Consider the following 16,400-nt stretch of genomic DNA (forward strand, 5'->3'; position numbering starts at 1 on the left):
AAACCCACCCGGCCCTCTGCACCCTTCTGGTCGTGGAGCCTATGCTCTACCAACTGAGCTAACCCTGCATGGCGACTGTTTTTATTTTTATTTCATTAATTCTGCTCCATAGAAAACTATCACACCACTTGAACTTTTTTTTTTTTTTATCTTTTTGATTATTAGCAAAAATGTAAAGAGGAAAAAAGCATAAACAGATTCAACATTGTGTGGTGTTTAAAGGGTATCTTCAACGAAAAATCTTTTTTTTTATATATATGAAAATAAAGGTTACTGTGACCACTTTACGAGAAATAAAAATTTTCAAAGATGAACCATAAAAGCGAAATTGACTGTTAAAATGGCAAAATTATCGATTTCACGGAAACAGTTGTCTGAAAACCCAATAAGTGACCAGTGACGTCACAGTATACCAAAAGAGACTGAAATCGACCCGATTTAACATGGCGAGTATAGGGAAATGAAAGTACGTGACTACTTAAATGGACTGTTTTAAGTCATTCAAGGAGGAAAGGGCTAAAATATATATACACATAATTTTAGGTTATTAAATTCCCTAACGACCGGTATATTTCATTATCTAATTATTGCACTGCTACCACATATAAACTTAGTTTAAAAAGTAAAAAAACCCGTCTCAGAAATACTCGTCTGAAAAACGGATCGTAGTAATGTGGCGACTTTCTGGGTTCTGGCAATATGCGTCAAATGAAAAAGACAATTTTTACTCCTTCAACAACGGAAAGGGCTGTAATCCATAGATACAAATTTAGTATTTTGAATTCCCTATTGATTGGTATATATATTGAATAAATGCAGTGATTTTCCATGTTAACCTTATTTGAAAAGGAAAACCTCATAAATATTCGACTGAAAACGGGTCGTAGATGGTATATATCCCCAAATTTTTCCGCTGAGTGGGGAAAACATGGCCACTAATTTCAACTGTATCATCTTCTCTTGTTTGGAAGGACGCTCGTTGAAAGTATGACCCAGACACGAAACCATTCGCTTTTAAATTTTTCTTCAACGATACATTAGAAGTATAATTAAGTACGATATCATCGGGAATGACGTTCAATGCTGACGACATTTTGTTTGTCGGAGATGGTGAGAGTAGCCTCCCTTGATTTTCGGTAGGCGTGGTTATTTTTGCGTTGTCGATCGGCCAATTTACGTCCAGGCGACGGTGTAGGGAGGACAGGGGTACTGTCCATCCTATTGCAGTGTAGGTTTATATATTGTTCGTTAGTTTGTGTTATTTTGTTCAACTGTTCAATCCGCAGCACGCAATGAGAACTGCCAACCCGTTGAATGGATTAAAATGATTTTGACCGATAAATTGTCGTTTCAAGCTCTCCTGTGGAAATGAAATCATACTAAAAGTCTTAAATAATTCAAATAGATTTAACAAATATATACTTTAATGGTTTTAAACTCATATAACGAATATCTCGTTGAAAAATAACAGTTTTAACCATTCAAGATATGAGCACGATTGTGCACCGATGTACCTGATTTCCGGGTTAACCTTCGGGAACTTTCGTCACTTTCAGTACGACATGGTCTCTTACACGAAAGCAGCCGAACGGTACCGATTTGGCGAAAACCCTGTCATGTCTCCTAACAATATTAATTCCGCAAGATGTGGATATTCTTTCGATAACTGTTTGAAATTAATTATGATCAAGTATACGAATGTTTAGAAATTTTCCAGCAGACATTTATAAGGCACGATGATAAGATAACTATATTTGTGGTGATTTTTTTTTCTTCAGAAAAATGCATTTTATGTAATATATTGTGGCTTTTGAATTTCATTTAAACATTTACATTTATATTGATTTTCTGAATTACAATGTATAACACAATAGCAAAGAGAAAAGAAAACGATGGTAGAGAACATTCTGTTGTTAATAAATGTGTTAAACATATAACCTCCGCCGTTACAAATCCGACTAAAACTATATTGTATTTCACAATATTTTGACTACAAACTCTTTAAAGCAAAATCGATATATAGTCCTCTCTGCAATGTCTGTAACTCTGAAAGGGAAACTCTTGTACATTTATTTTGAAAACTTTTTTTTTATCAATTTTTAAGTCTAGATATGTTGTCAAAGACTTCATTAATACATTTACTGTTACCATTGAAACCGATGACCCTCATCACGAATTTCAGTTTTTCTGGGCCAATGCTCTGAAACCATTCAAGATAATTGCTCAATTTTTTAACACTTATTAGGCTTGTAGTATTTTTTGCTATTGGGGAAGTTCACCATTTAAATACTTTCTCTGTTACCATGGAAACAGATAGGCCAAATCACAAAGTTCTGGTTTTTTTCAGGCCAGTTCTCTTAAACCATTCAAGGTAACTACCCGTTACTCAAAACTTTGTACAGGCATCAAGCTAGTACTTTAGCAGAAGTTCTCAATTTCAATACTTTGTATGGAATTATTTGAATCCAACCCCGGACGGCTAGGTGAAAGACAAGTGTGTTACAACTGTGCCACCAAATCATCGACTGATCATGCTGATACATTGTTTTCTAGAAGATCAACAAGATGTGATGATGATGATGATGATGATGATGATGATGATGATGATAATGATGATGATGAGCTCGCTTTTAGGCAGTGCCTATTTCATATTATGGTACTTCTCTACATTCACATATTGTCATGAACAGGAAGTACGTCATGATTTCCCGGAAGTACATCATAATTCCCCGGAACTGACGGGTTTTCTTTGGTATGTAATCGATCATACGTAGTCTCTCGGGTTGTATTGTATGTGTCGTCATTTATAACACAGACGTTCATTGGCTGAGAATTAAGGGTATCATACGTGTCCGTTTTTCCTGAGTGTTGTTCAATGTCCAGTGATTGCTGTTTACAATGATCATAATTGTCTATTTCATCTGCAATTGTAACGTAATATCCTGGTCCCTCCTGTCTCAACATCACCGCACCGCTAGTAACACCCTCCAAAGTCGTTATATCCGTGTAAACATGGTCACCAGATGTAATGGCACTCGGCTATGTGAAAAGAAAACAAGAAAGAAAATACCATCACGCCAACAGAATCATAATCTAAATTGAAATATAATAAAGCTAAGACAAACTATAAACAAAAGAAAGATTTACACCCAGACTTCTTTTTAAAAAAAGTACGATGAGAATAGGACTAGGTGTTTCTGAATAGTAAGCGTCTTCTGATTCGTCGGAGACACCGCCATATAAAGCTCGGTCAGGTCATGTAAGTAATGTCTCTAATTAGAACAAGGTGTACAACAAAGGAACAATCTGGTATACTAACGTGCTAGTAGCAAACACGTCCAACTTCACATCGCCTAACAAATCAGAAGATTTTCTCGATTAGTCCAATATGGCGAGGTTCAAGTTAAAAATACACGTGGTTCTACATGTTAAAGTATCCTCGATACTCCAGGGGTTACAATCACTTTCGATCTTGCATGGAAAATTAAAGGTCCATGTACGGCACTTTGTGGATAAGACGATAAAACTAGTTTGATCCTTTGATGTACATCAAACGAATCTCGAGGTCGTCTAACGGTATATTGTAATGGCTTTGAGTGTCGCATTTTTGTAATCTCCAAAAGGAGCTTATCAGCCTGTGATTGGTCAGGTTTTTTTTCTCCTTGAACAAATAAAAATACTTCGCTTGTAACTTCAATTTTGTGTTCCAGCGGTGCAGAGAGAGAAAGTGATTGTAATCCCTGGAGTATCGAGGATACAGGGAGAGAAAGTGATCGTAACCCCTGGAGTATCGAGGATACAGAGAGAGAAAGTGATCGTAACCCCAGGAGTATCGAGGATACAGAGAGAGAAAGTGATCGTAACCCCTGGAGTATCGAGGATGCAGAGAGAGAAAGTGATTGTAATCCCTGGAGTATTGAGGATACAGAGAGAGGAAGTGATTGTAATCCCTGGAGTATCGAGGATACAGAGAGAGGAAGTGATCGTAACCCCTGGAATATCGAGGATACAGAGAGAGGAAATGATGGTAACCCCTGGAGTATCGAGGATACAGAGAGAGGAAGTGATCGTAACCCCTGGAGTATCGAGGATACAGAGAGAGGAAGTGATCGTAACCCTGGAGTTTTGAGGATACAGAGAGAGGAAGTGATGGTAACCCCTGGAGTATCGAGGATACAGAGAGAGAAAGTCATCGTAACCCCTGGAGTATCGAGGATACACAGAGAGAAAAAGTGATCATAACCCCTGGAGTATCGAGGATACAGAGAGAGGAAGTGATCGCAACCCCTGGTGTATCGAGGATACAGAGAGAGAAAGTGATCGTAACCCCTGGAGTTTTGAGGATACAGAGAGAGGAAGTGATGGTAACCCCTGGAGTTTTTAGGATACAGAGAGAGGAAGTGATGGTAACCCCTGGAGTTTTGAGGATACAGAGAGAGGAAGTGATGGTAACCCCTGGAGTTTTGAGGATACAGAGAGAGGAAGTGATGGTAACCCCTGGAGTATCGAGGATACAGAGAGAGGAAGTGATCGCAACCCCTGGTGTATCGAGGATACAGAGAGAGAAAGTGATCGTAACCCCTGGAGTATTGAGGATACAGAGAGAGGAAGTGATGGTAACCCCCAGAGTATCGAGGATACAGAGAGAGGAAGTGATGGTAACCCCTGGAGTATCGAGGATACAGGGAGAGAAAGTGATTGTAACCCCCGGAGTATCGAGGATACAGAGAGAGGAAGTGATCGTAACCCCTGGAGTTTTGAGGATACAGAGAGAGGAAGTGATCGTAACCCCTGGAGTATCGAGGATACACAGAGAGAGGAAGTGATCGCAACCCCTGGTGTATCGAGGATGCAGAGAGAGAAAGTGATTGTAACCCCTGGAGTATCGAGGATACAGAGAGAGAAAGTGATTGTAACCCCTGGAGTATCAGGGATACAGAGAGAAAGTGATTGTAACCCCTGGAGTATCAGGGATACAGCGAGAAAGTGATCGTTACCCCTGGAGTATCGAGGATACCGATAGAGAAAGTGATTGTAACCCCTGGAGTTTTGAGGATACAGAGAGAGGAAGTGATCGTAACCTCTGGAGTATCGAGGATACAGAGAGAGAAAGTGATTGTAATCCCTGGAGTTTTGAGGATACAGAGAGAGGAAGTGATTGTAATCCCTTGAGTTTTGAGGATACAGAGAGAGGAAGTGATCGTAACCCCTGGAGTATCGAGGATACAGAGAGAGGAAGTGATAGTAACCCCCGGAGTATCGAGGATACAGAGAGAGGAAGTGATTGTAATCCCTTGAGTTTTGAGGATACAGAGAGAGGAAGTGATTGTAACCCCCGGAGTATCGAGGATACAGAGAGAGAAAGTGATCGTAACCTCTGGAGTATCGAGGATACACAGAGAGAGGAAGTGATCGTAACCCCTGGAGTATCGAGGATACACAGAGAGAGGGAGTGATCGCAACCCCTGGTGTATCGAGGATGCAGAGAGAGAAAGTGATTGTAACCCCTGGAGTATCGAGGATACAGAGAGAGAAAGTGATTGTAACCCCTGGAGTATCAGGGATACAGAGAGAAAGTGATTGTAACCCCTGGAGTTTTGAGGATACAGAGAGAGGAAGTGATCGTAACCTCTGGAGTATCGAGGATACAGAGAGAGAAAGTGATTGTAACCCCTGGAGTATCGAGGATACAGAGAGAGAAAGTGATTGTAACCCCTGGAGTATCAGGGATACAGAGAGAAAGTGATTGTAACCCCTGGAGTATCAGGAATACAGCGAGAAAGTGATCGTTACCCCTGGAGTATCGAGGATACCGATAGAGAAAGTGATTGTAACCCCTGGAGTTTTGAGGATACAGAGAGAGGAAGTGATCGTAACCTCTGGAGTATCGAGGATACAGAGAGAGAAAGTGATTGTAATCCCTGGAGTTTTGAGGATACAGAGAGAGGAAGTGATCGTAACCCCTGGAGTATCGAGGATACAGAGAGAGGAAGTGATAGTAGCCCCTGGAGTATCGAGGATACAGAGAGAGAAAGTGATTGTAATCCCTGGAGTATTGAGGATACAGGGAGAGGAAGTGATTGTAATCCCTTGAGTTTTGAGGATACAGAGAGAGGAAGTGATGGTAACCCCCGGAGTATCGAGGATACAGAGAGAGAAAGTGATTGTAATCCCTGGAGTATTGAGGATACAGAGAGAGGAAGTGATCGTAACCCCTGGAGTATCGAGGATACAGAGAGAGAAAGTGATTGTAACCCCTGGAGTATCGAGGATACAGAGAGAGGAAGTGATGGTAACCCCAAGAGTATCGAGGATACAGAGAGAGGAAGTGATGGTAACCCCTGGAGTTTTGACGATACAGAGAGAGGAATTGATTGGTAATCCCCGGAGTATCGAGGATACAGAGAGAGGAAGTGATGGTAACTCCTGGAGTATCGAGGATACAGAGAGAGAAAGTGATCGTAACCCCTGGAGTTTTGAGGATACAGAGAGAGGAAGTGATGGTAACCCCTGGAGTTTTTAGGATACAGAGAGAGGAAGTGATGGTAACCCCTGGAGTTTTGAGGATACAGAGAGAGGAAGTGATGGTAACCCCCGGAGTATCGAGGATACAGAGAGAGGAAGTGATCGTAACCCCCGGAGTATCGAGGATACAGAGAGAGGAAGTGATGGTAACCCCCGGGGTATCGAAGATACAGAGAGAGGAAGTGATGATAACCCCCGGAGTATCGAATTACATGTAAACAACTTGATTCTCACCTTTTTATTATTATCCGTTTTGTTTTCTTTATCATCGCTGTGCCTGAAAGGACGTTAAACATTCCAGGATGAAATATACAGAAACGTTCATATTATACTACCAATACAATAAGAACATAGATAGAAACATAGAAATTAGTTTGGGTGGAATTGTTGCTGCATTCATAATGGCTTTTTCTTTATGATCATTTAAAACAACAATTACAAGAGACATGTGCAGCCACAAACACCGATTACCATCGTGCACCGGATATAGCTACGCAAACTATACTGAAAATTGATAACAGTTAATGATTTTTGACAATATTAACCAATGTAGAAATAAACCAAATGACCACTCTGCACCGAAAAGAGTAATGAGTGTGTTAGAGTTGAAAAAAATCATCTCAGAAATATGATATAGGTTTACATATATTTTCAAAACGAGAAACATTACATAATGGGCAAGGAATCCCATGTGTTATCTTTCTGTTGTCACTAAGAAGTTGCAGTTATGTGTCGATAAAACAACACGAAAATACCAACATAACCATTATTTAAAGATAAATTCATTTAAACAAAGTCAAAATATGAACAAAACATTTTCACGGAGACTTGAAAAAGCACAAAGAAGAATAAGACCAGGTGTTCTGGAAGAGTAAGCGTTTCTGCTTCATCGACGACACCCGCCATGTAAATCATGACCAATCAAAGTCTGACCTTCATTTAACTACATGGTCCCATACAGTTGTATGCGAAGTGGTTACATGGTATGTCGATTCCAGGATCGACCTAGATTGATACGGAAGATGTCCTCGATGAAACAGATGACTCTTACCATTTTTAACATTGTCTTATTCTACCTGTCCTTTTTCTAGGGTCTCTGTGTAAATCTTTAGTTCATATTTTGCTTTTGTTTCATTGACATAAGCTTTTTGTGTATGGGAGGACGGTATTCTTATGCCCAAGAACACGCACAACTAAATTACGAACATGTCAAACTGACATCTATCGGGAACAAAAATCAGTATATAGATAAATATTCGATATAAAGCTTACTTTCGCCGATGATGATATACCAAAATCAAGACAATCGCTACTATGGCAACAAGACCACATCCTACAGCTAATCCTATTGTCAGAGCGTCTTCATCGCCATTTCCGTCTTCGGGTTGTCGGAACGGGGAAGACAAAGGTGGACGTCCGATTGTAGAAGGTTTAACAACTGGAAAAGCTGGGGAGGATTGTAAAGAAAAAAATAACAATAAAAAAAAAATAATAAAAATCGGTTTAATTTTCGAGTGCTTCCATCGAGGATGAACGATAATTTAGATAATTTTATATATTCTTGGAGACCCAATGCCGTTTTATAAATATTCGTATAGAGCAGTCAGTAAAATCTATGAAATTTAAAACACCAAAACACCAGCCTTTACAGTATATCAATGAGACTCATTCTACGTTTGTGTACATAGAACTGTTGAATAATATTTTCTCGGTTTTTCGAAATAATCCTATTTCGCGGACATTTGATTTCGAGAAAACATTTGTCGATCCTGTCTTTTATTAAATTATGTAATTTATACGATAATGTTTACGAAATTCACGTCATTTTCATGAACAAAGAGACCAACTGTTTTACTACCTTTAAAAGAAAATTATTCAAACATTTACCTTAATTTCAGATAATTTCCCAGATACTGCTTTTTTGTGTTTTTTTACAATGACTATTTTTTTTAAGAGTTAACTATGTATGTATGTTTATTTCATATTAAATATTTATATATATTTTTGTTTTGGCTTTGTTTGTTTCAGTCATTTTTCTTTCTCATACATGTTGTTTTTTCTAACTCATTTATGTTGTACGTATGTTTTACTAATAAGAGGACAATGTATTAGGTAAGCCTTTGGCTTAACATGTATTTATCCTCAGAAAATAAAGAATATTAATATTATGAATTAATGTTTATATACATATCTACCTTTATCAGTGCAAGTCTTGAATGTGGCTACACAGCCTTCACGAACGTGAATGAAACTGTCATTGTGTCCGAAGTCGTGTCCAATGTGACAGCTTGCTGTTGGTTGCAGTGTGGCATTTATAATATCGATACACTTGATGGGTCGAATATCTGTTTCTACTGGGCAGAACTTATCTTGAAAATTCCTTAACGTCATATCAAACAAACTATGACAGCTGACCTCTTCACAAATAAGCGAGTCTGAAAATATGTAAAATAGATTAAGAAACATTTATTGTTCTATAAACACAATAAATCAATTACCACGGGTAATACAGATGATAGTACGTGTTTGTGCCTGGTAGTTCCGTAGTTGTTTATCTTGTTCTTATTTAGTAACCTGACATTACTTTCTGTACCAAACAAAAAAATATGTCTGATGTCGTCGATGAAGCAGAAGACGACTACCCTTTCGTAATACCTGGTCTTATTATCCTTGTACTTTTTCAATGGTCTTAGGGTTATTTTTTGTTTTGTTAATAGTTGCCCAAGTCTTAATGAATTTGAGTTTGAATTAACATTCCATTGACACGCCATTATTTCCTTGTTTAAGGATCTAACATAAGTTTCGTAAATCTCATATGAAATGTGAAAAGTATAAGATTCTGTTTATCACGTATTTTAGATATTTCATATTATTCTATAGGAAACAGATTACACTGTACACAATCAAGATTATTCTCACATTTATCTTTCCTTCAGTGACATCACAGTGCTTATGACGCCATAAGTATAGAACGTCATAACCTGAGAAACAATGGGAATCTTCAGTTTTGCTCGGTCATATTATTCGTGTGGTATTAACAAAATTTATTCATTAATTAGCTAAGTAGTAATGTGATTAACTGTATCAATAACACATTAGCTACGAAAGGAGACTTATTCACTACAGTTGCTAAATACCAATGTACCAAGAATGAAACTTATTCATCCAAGTTGCTAAACATAACAACATACAGTTAACTAATGCTACAATGAAAAAGACTTATTCACTCCAGTCGCTAAACATAACACATACAGTTAACTTATGATACCATGGAGGAGACTTATTCACCCAAGTCGCTAAACATAACACATACAGTTAACGTATGATACCATGAAAAAGATCTATTCACTCCAGTCACTAAACATAACACATACAGTTTATTTATGATACAATGAAAAAGACTTATTCACTGAAGTCGCTAAACATAACAACATACAGTTAACTTATAATACCATGAACGAGACTTATTTACCCCAGTCGCTCCACATAACAACATACATTTAACTAATGATACCATGAACAAGACTTATTCACCACCGTCGCTAAACATAACACATACAGTTAACTTATAATACCATGAAAAAGACTTATTCACCCAAGTCGCTAAACATAACACATACAGTTAACTTATGATACCATGAAAAAGATCTATTCACTCCAGTCGCTAAACATAACACATACAGTTAACTTATGATACCATGAAAAAGACTTATTCACTCCAGTCGCTAAACATAACAACATACAGTTAACTTATAATACCATGAACGAGACTTATTTACTCCAGTCGCTAAATATAACACATACAGTTAACTTATGATACCATGAAAAAGATTTATTCACTCCAGTCGCTAAACATAACAACATACAGTTAACTGATGATACCTAGAAAGAGACTTATTCACTCCAGTCGTTAAACATAGCACATACAGTTAACTTATGATACCATGAAAAAGACTTATTCACTCCAGTCGCTAAACATAACACATACAGTTAATTTATGATACCATGAAAAAGACTTATTCACCACAGTCACTCCACATAACACATACCTTTAACTTATGATACCATGAACGAGACTTATTCACTACAGTCGCTAAACATGACACATACAGTTAATTTATGATATCATGAAGTAGACTTATTCACCCCAATCGCTAAACATAACACATACAGTTAACTTATGATACCATGAACGAGACTTATTCACTCCAGTCGCAAAACATAACACATACAGTTAACTTATGATACCATGAACGAGATTTATTCACTCCAGTCGCTAAACATAGCACATACAGTTAACTTATGATACCATGAACAAGACTTATTTACCCCAGTCGCTAAACATAACACATACAGTTAACTTATGATACAATGAAAAAGACTTATTCACCCCAGTCGCTAAACATAACACATACAGTTAATTTATGATACCATGAAAAAGACTTATTCACTCCAGTCGCTAAACATAACACATACAGTTAATTTTTGATACCATGAACGAGTCTTATTCATCACAGTCGCTAAACATAGCACATACAGTTAACTTATGATACCATGAACGAGACTTATTCACTCCAGTCGCTAAACATAACACATACAGTTAACTTATGATACCATGAACGAGACTTATTCACTCCAGTCGCTAAACATAACACATACAGTTAACTTATGATACCACGAACGAGACTTATTCACTCCAGTCGCTAAACATAGCACATACAGTTAACTTATGATACCATGAACGAGACTTATTCACTCCAGTCGCTAAACATAGCACATACAGTTAACTTATGATACCATGAAAAAGACTTATTCACTCCAGTCGCGAAACATAGCACATACAGTTAACCTATGATACCAAGAAGGAGACTTATTCACTCCAGTCGCTAAACATAGCACATACAGTTAACGTATGATACCATGAAGGAGACTTATTCACCTCAGTCACTAAACATAACACATACAGTTAATTTTAATTGATGATACCATGAAAAAGACTTATTCACTCCAGTCGCTAAACATAAGACATACAGTTAATTAATTTATGATACCATGAACGAGTCGTATTCATCACAGTCGCTCCACATAACACATACAGTTAACTTATGATACCATGAACGAGACTTATTCACTCCAGTCGCTAAACATAGCACATACAGTTAACTTATGATACCATGAAAAAGACTTATTCACTCCAGTCGCTAAACATAGCACATACAGTTAATTTATGATATCATGAAGGAAACTTATTCACCCCAATCGCTAAACATAACACATACAGTTAACGTATGATACCATGAAAAAGACTTATTCACTCCAGTCGCTAAACATAACACATAAAGTTAATTTATGATACCATGAACTAGACTTATTCACTCCAGTCGCTAAACATAACACATACAGTTAACGTATGATACCATGAAAAAGACTTATTCACTCCAGTCGCTAAACATAACACATAAAGTTAACTTATGATACCATGAACGAGACTTATTCACTACAGTCGCTAAACATGACACATACAGTTAATTTATGATACCATGAAGGAGACTTATTCACCTCAGTCACTAAACATAACACATACAGTTAACTTATGATAGCATCAACGAAACTTATTCACTTCAGTCGCTAAACATAGCACATACAGTTAACTTATGATACCATGAAACAGATCTATTCACTCCAGTCGCTAAACATAACACATACAGTTAACTTATGATACCACGAACGAGACTTATTCACTCCAGTCGCTAAACATAGCACATACAGTTAACTTATGATACCATGAACGAGACTTATTCACTCCAGTCGCTAAACATAACACATACAGTTAATTTATGATACCATGAACGAGACTTATTCACTCCAGCCGCTAAACATAGCACATACAGTTAACATATGATACCATGAAGGAGACTTATTCACTCCAGTCGCTCCACATAGGACATACAGTTAATTTATGATACCATGAAGGAGACTTATTCACTCCAGTCGCTAAACATAGCACATACAGTTAATTTATGATATCATGAAGGAGACTTATTCACCCCAATCGCTAAACATAACACATACAGTTAACGTATGATACCATGAAGGAGACTTATTCACCTCAGTCACTAAACATAGCACATACAGTTAACTTATGATACCATGACCGAGACTTATTCACTCCAGTCGCTAAACATAGCACATACAGTTAACTTATGATACCATGAAAAAGACTTATTCACTCCAGTCGCTAAACATAGCACATACAGTTAATTTATGATATCATACCATGAAAAAGACTTATTCACCACAGTCGCCCCACATAACACATACATTTAACTAATGATAGCATGAACAAGACTTATTCACCACCGTCGCTAAACATAACACATACAGTTAACTTATAATACCATGAAAAAGACTTATTCACTGAAGTCGCTCCATAACACATAACACATACAGTTAACTTATGCTACCAAGAACGAGACTTATTCACTCCAGCCGCTAAACATAGCACATACAGTTAACTTATGATACCATGAACGAGACTTATTCACTCCAGTCGCTAAACATAGCACATACAGTTAACTTATGATACCATGAACGAGACTTATTCACTCCAGTCGCTAAACATAACACATACAGTTAACTTATGATACCATGAACGAGACTTATTCACTCCAGTCACTAAACATAACACATACAGTTAACATATGACACCATGAAATAGACAACTTCACTGCAGTCGCTAAACATAACACATACAGTTAACTTATAATACCATGAAAAAGACTTATTCACTGAAGTCGCTCCACATAACACATACATTTAACTTATGATACCATGAACGAGACTTATTCACTCCAGTCACTAAACATAGCACATACAGTTAACTTATGATACCATGAAACAGATCTATTCACTCCAGTCGCTAAACATAACACATACAGTTAACTTATGATACCACGAACGAGACTTATTCACTCCAGTCGCTAAACATAGCACATACAGTTAACTTATGATACCATGAAACACATCTATTCACTCCAGTCGCTAAACATAACACATACAGTTAACTTATGATACAATGAAAAAGACTTATTAACCCCAGTCGCTAAACATAACACATACAGTTAACTTATGATACCATGAAAAAGACTTATTCACCCCAGTCGCTAAACATAACACATACAGTTAATTTATGATACCATGAACGAGGCTTATTCACTCCAGCCGCTAAACATAGCACATACAGTTAACTTATGATACCATGAAGGAGACTTATTCACTCCAGTCGCTCCACATAGGACATACAGTTAATTTATGATACCATGAAGGAGACTTATTCCCCCCCAATCGCTAAACATAACACATACAGTTAACTTATGATACCATGAACGAGACTTATTCACTCCAGTCGCTAAACATAACACATACAGTTAATTTTAATTGATGATACCATGAAAAAGACTTATTCACTCCAGTCGCTAAACATAAGACATACAGTTAATTAATTTATGATACCATGAAAAAGACATGTTCACCCCAGTCGCTAAACATAACACATACATTTAATTTATGATACCATGAACGAGACTTATTCACTCCAGCCGCTAAACATAACAACATACATTTAACTAATGATACCATGAACAAGACTTATTCACCACCGTCGCTAAACATAACACATACAGTTAACTTATAATACCATGAAAAAGACTTATTCACCACAGTCGCTCCACATAACACATACATTTAACTTATGATACCATGAACGAGACTTATTCACTACAGTCGCTAAACATGACACATACATTTAACTTATGATACCATGAACGGGACTTATTCACTACAGTCGCTAAACATAACACATACAGTTAATTAATTTATGATACCATGAACGAGTCGTATTCATCAAAGTCGCTCCACATAACACATACATTTAACTTATGATACCATGAACGAGACTTATTCACTCCAGTCGCTAAACATAACACATACAGTTAACTTATGATACCATGAACGAGACTTATTCACTCCAGTCGCTAAACATAGCACATACAGTTAACTTATGATACCATGAAAAAGACTTATTCACCCCAGTCGCTAAACATAACACATACAGTTAACATACCATGAAAACAAGACTTATTCACTCCAGTCGCGAAACATAGCACATACAGTTAACCTATGATACCATGAAGGAGACTTATTCACTCCAGTCGCTAAACATAGCACATACAGTTAATTTATGATATCATGAAGGAGACTTATTCACCCCAATCGCTAAACATAACACATACAGTTAAACATATGATACCATGAAGGAGACTTATTCACCACAGTCGCTCCACATAACACATACAGTTTATTTATGATACAATGAAAAAGACTTATTCACTACAGTCGCTCCACATAACTCATACATTTAACTTATGATACCATCAAAATGACTTATTCACTCCAGTCGCTAAACATAACACATACAGTTAATTTATGATACAATGAAAAAGACTTATTCACTCCAGTCGCTCAACATAACACATACATTTAACTTATGATACCATGAAACAAATCTATTCACTCCAGTCGGTAAACATAACACATACAGTTAACTTATGATACCATGAAACAAATCTATTCACTCCAGTCGCTAAACATAACACATACAGTTAACTTATGATGCCATGAAGGAGACTTATTCACCCCAGTCACTAAACATAACACATACAGTTTATTTATCATACAATGAAAAAGACTTATTCACTCAAGTCGCTAAACATAACACATACATTTAACTTTTGATACCATGAAACAAATCTATTCACTCCAGTCGGTAAACATAACATATACAGTTAACTTATGATACCATGAAACAAATCTATTCACTCCAGTCGCTAAACATAACACATACAGTTAACGTATGATACCATGAAGGAGACTTATTCACCTCAGTCACTAAACATAACACATACAGTTTATTTATGATACAATGAAAAAGACTTATTCACTACAGTCGCTCCACATAACAACATACAGTTAACTTATGATACCATGAACGAGACTTATTCACCCCAGTCGCTAAACATAACACATACAGTTAATTTATGATACCATGAAAAAGACTTATTCACTCCAGTCGCTAAACATAACACATACAGTTAATTTTTGATACCATGAACGAGTCTTATTCATCACAGTCGCTCCACATAACACATACATTTAACTTATGATACCATGAACGAGACTTATTCACTCCAGTCGCTAAACATAGCACATACAGTTAACTTATGATACCATGAACGAGACTTATTAATCACAGTCGCTCCACATAACACATACATTTAACTTATGATACCATGAACGAGACTTATTAACCACAGTCGCTCCACATAACACATACAGTTAATTGATGATACCATGAACGAGACTTATTTACTTTAGTTGTTAAATACCATGCATGAAACTTGTGTATCCTATTTGCTAAACATAACCAATATTTTTATCATACCATGAAAATAAAAGCTGATGTGACGGTATGATGAGATGTAGGTATTTATCACTATCTTTTCGGTATCGTGCCCCTTTTTATCCAAGTTATTTTGTTCATGTATTGAATAGAATGACCTAATTCTGTAGGGCCTTACCTGGGGTGTTTCCATTTGACTGAAATCAGTAACGAATACCGAACGAATCGTCACTAAATAAAGATAGGTATAAATATCTATGGATTATATATCAATAAAGAAATGAAATATTTGTGTTTACAGAAATTATACTTACCTTCATCGTCTTCATCACATGTATTATATGGTATTTCTTTCATGGTCATACCTATGTAGCAATAGTGTAATCCTTACTGTACTCAGTTGTTAGTGCTAGTCTGT

General features: G+C 36.8%; 1 protein-coding gene across 1 annotated transcript; it reads right to left on the bottom strand.

The window, feature by feature from the left end:
- Nucleotides 1–2,670: 2,670 nt before the first annotated feature.
- LOC132550279 (uncharacterized) lies at nucleotides 2,671–16,339 on the bottom strand. Its single transcript, XM_060214326.1, has 5 exons — nucleotides 16,297–16,339; nucleotides 8,721–8,960; nucleotides 7,798–7,972; nucleotides 6,760–6,802; nucleotides 2,671–3,039 (listed from the first exon to the last, which is right to left on the bottom strand). The coding sequence occupies exons 1-5, from the start codon at nucleotides 16,337–16,339 to the stop codon at nucleotides 2,671–2,673; spliced, it is 870 nt and encodes a 289-aa protein (XP_060070309.1).
- Nucleotides 16,340–16,400: the final 61 nt, after the last annotated feature.

Source organism: Ylistrum balloti, unplaced genomic scaffold, assembly GCF_031769215.1.
Source record: "Ylistrum balloti isolate Yb309-2 unplaced genomic scaffold, AGI_CSIRO_Ybal_v1 Utg370116, whole genome shotgun sequence".
Lineage (NCBI taxonomy): Eukaryota > Metazoa > Mollusca > Bivalvia > Pectinida > Pectinidae > Ylistrum > Ylistrum balloti.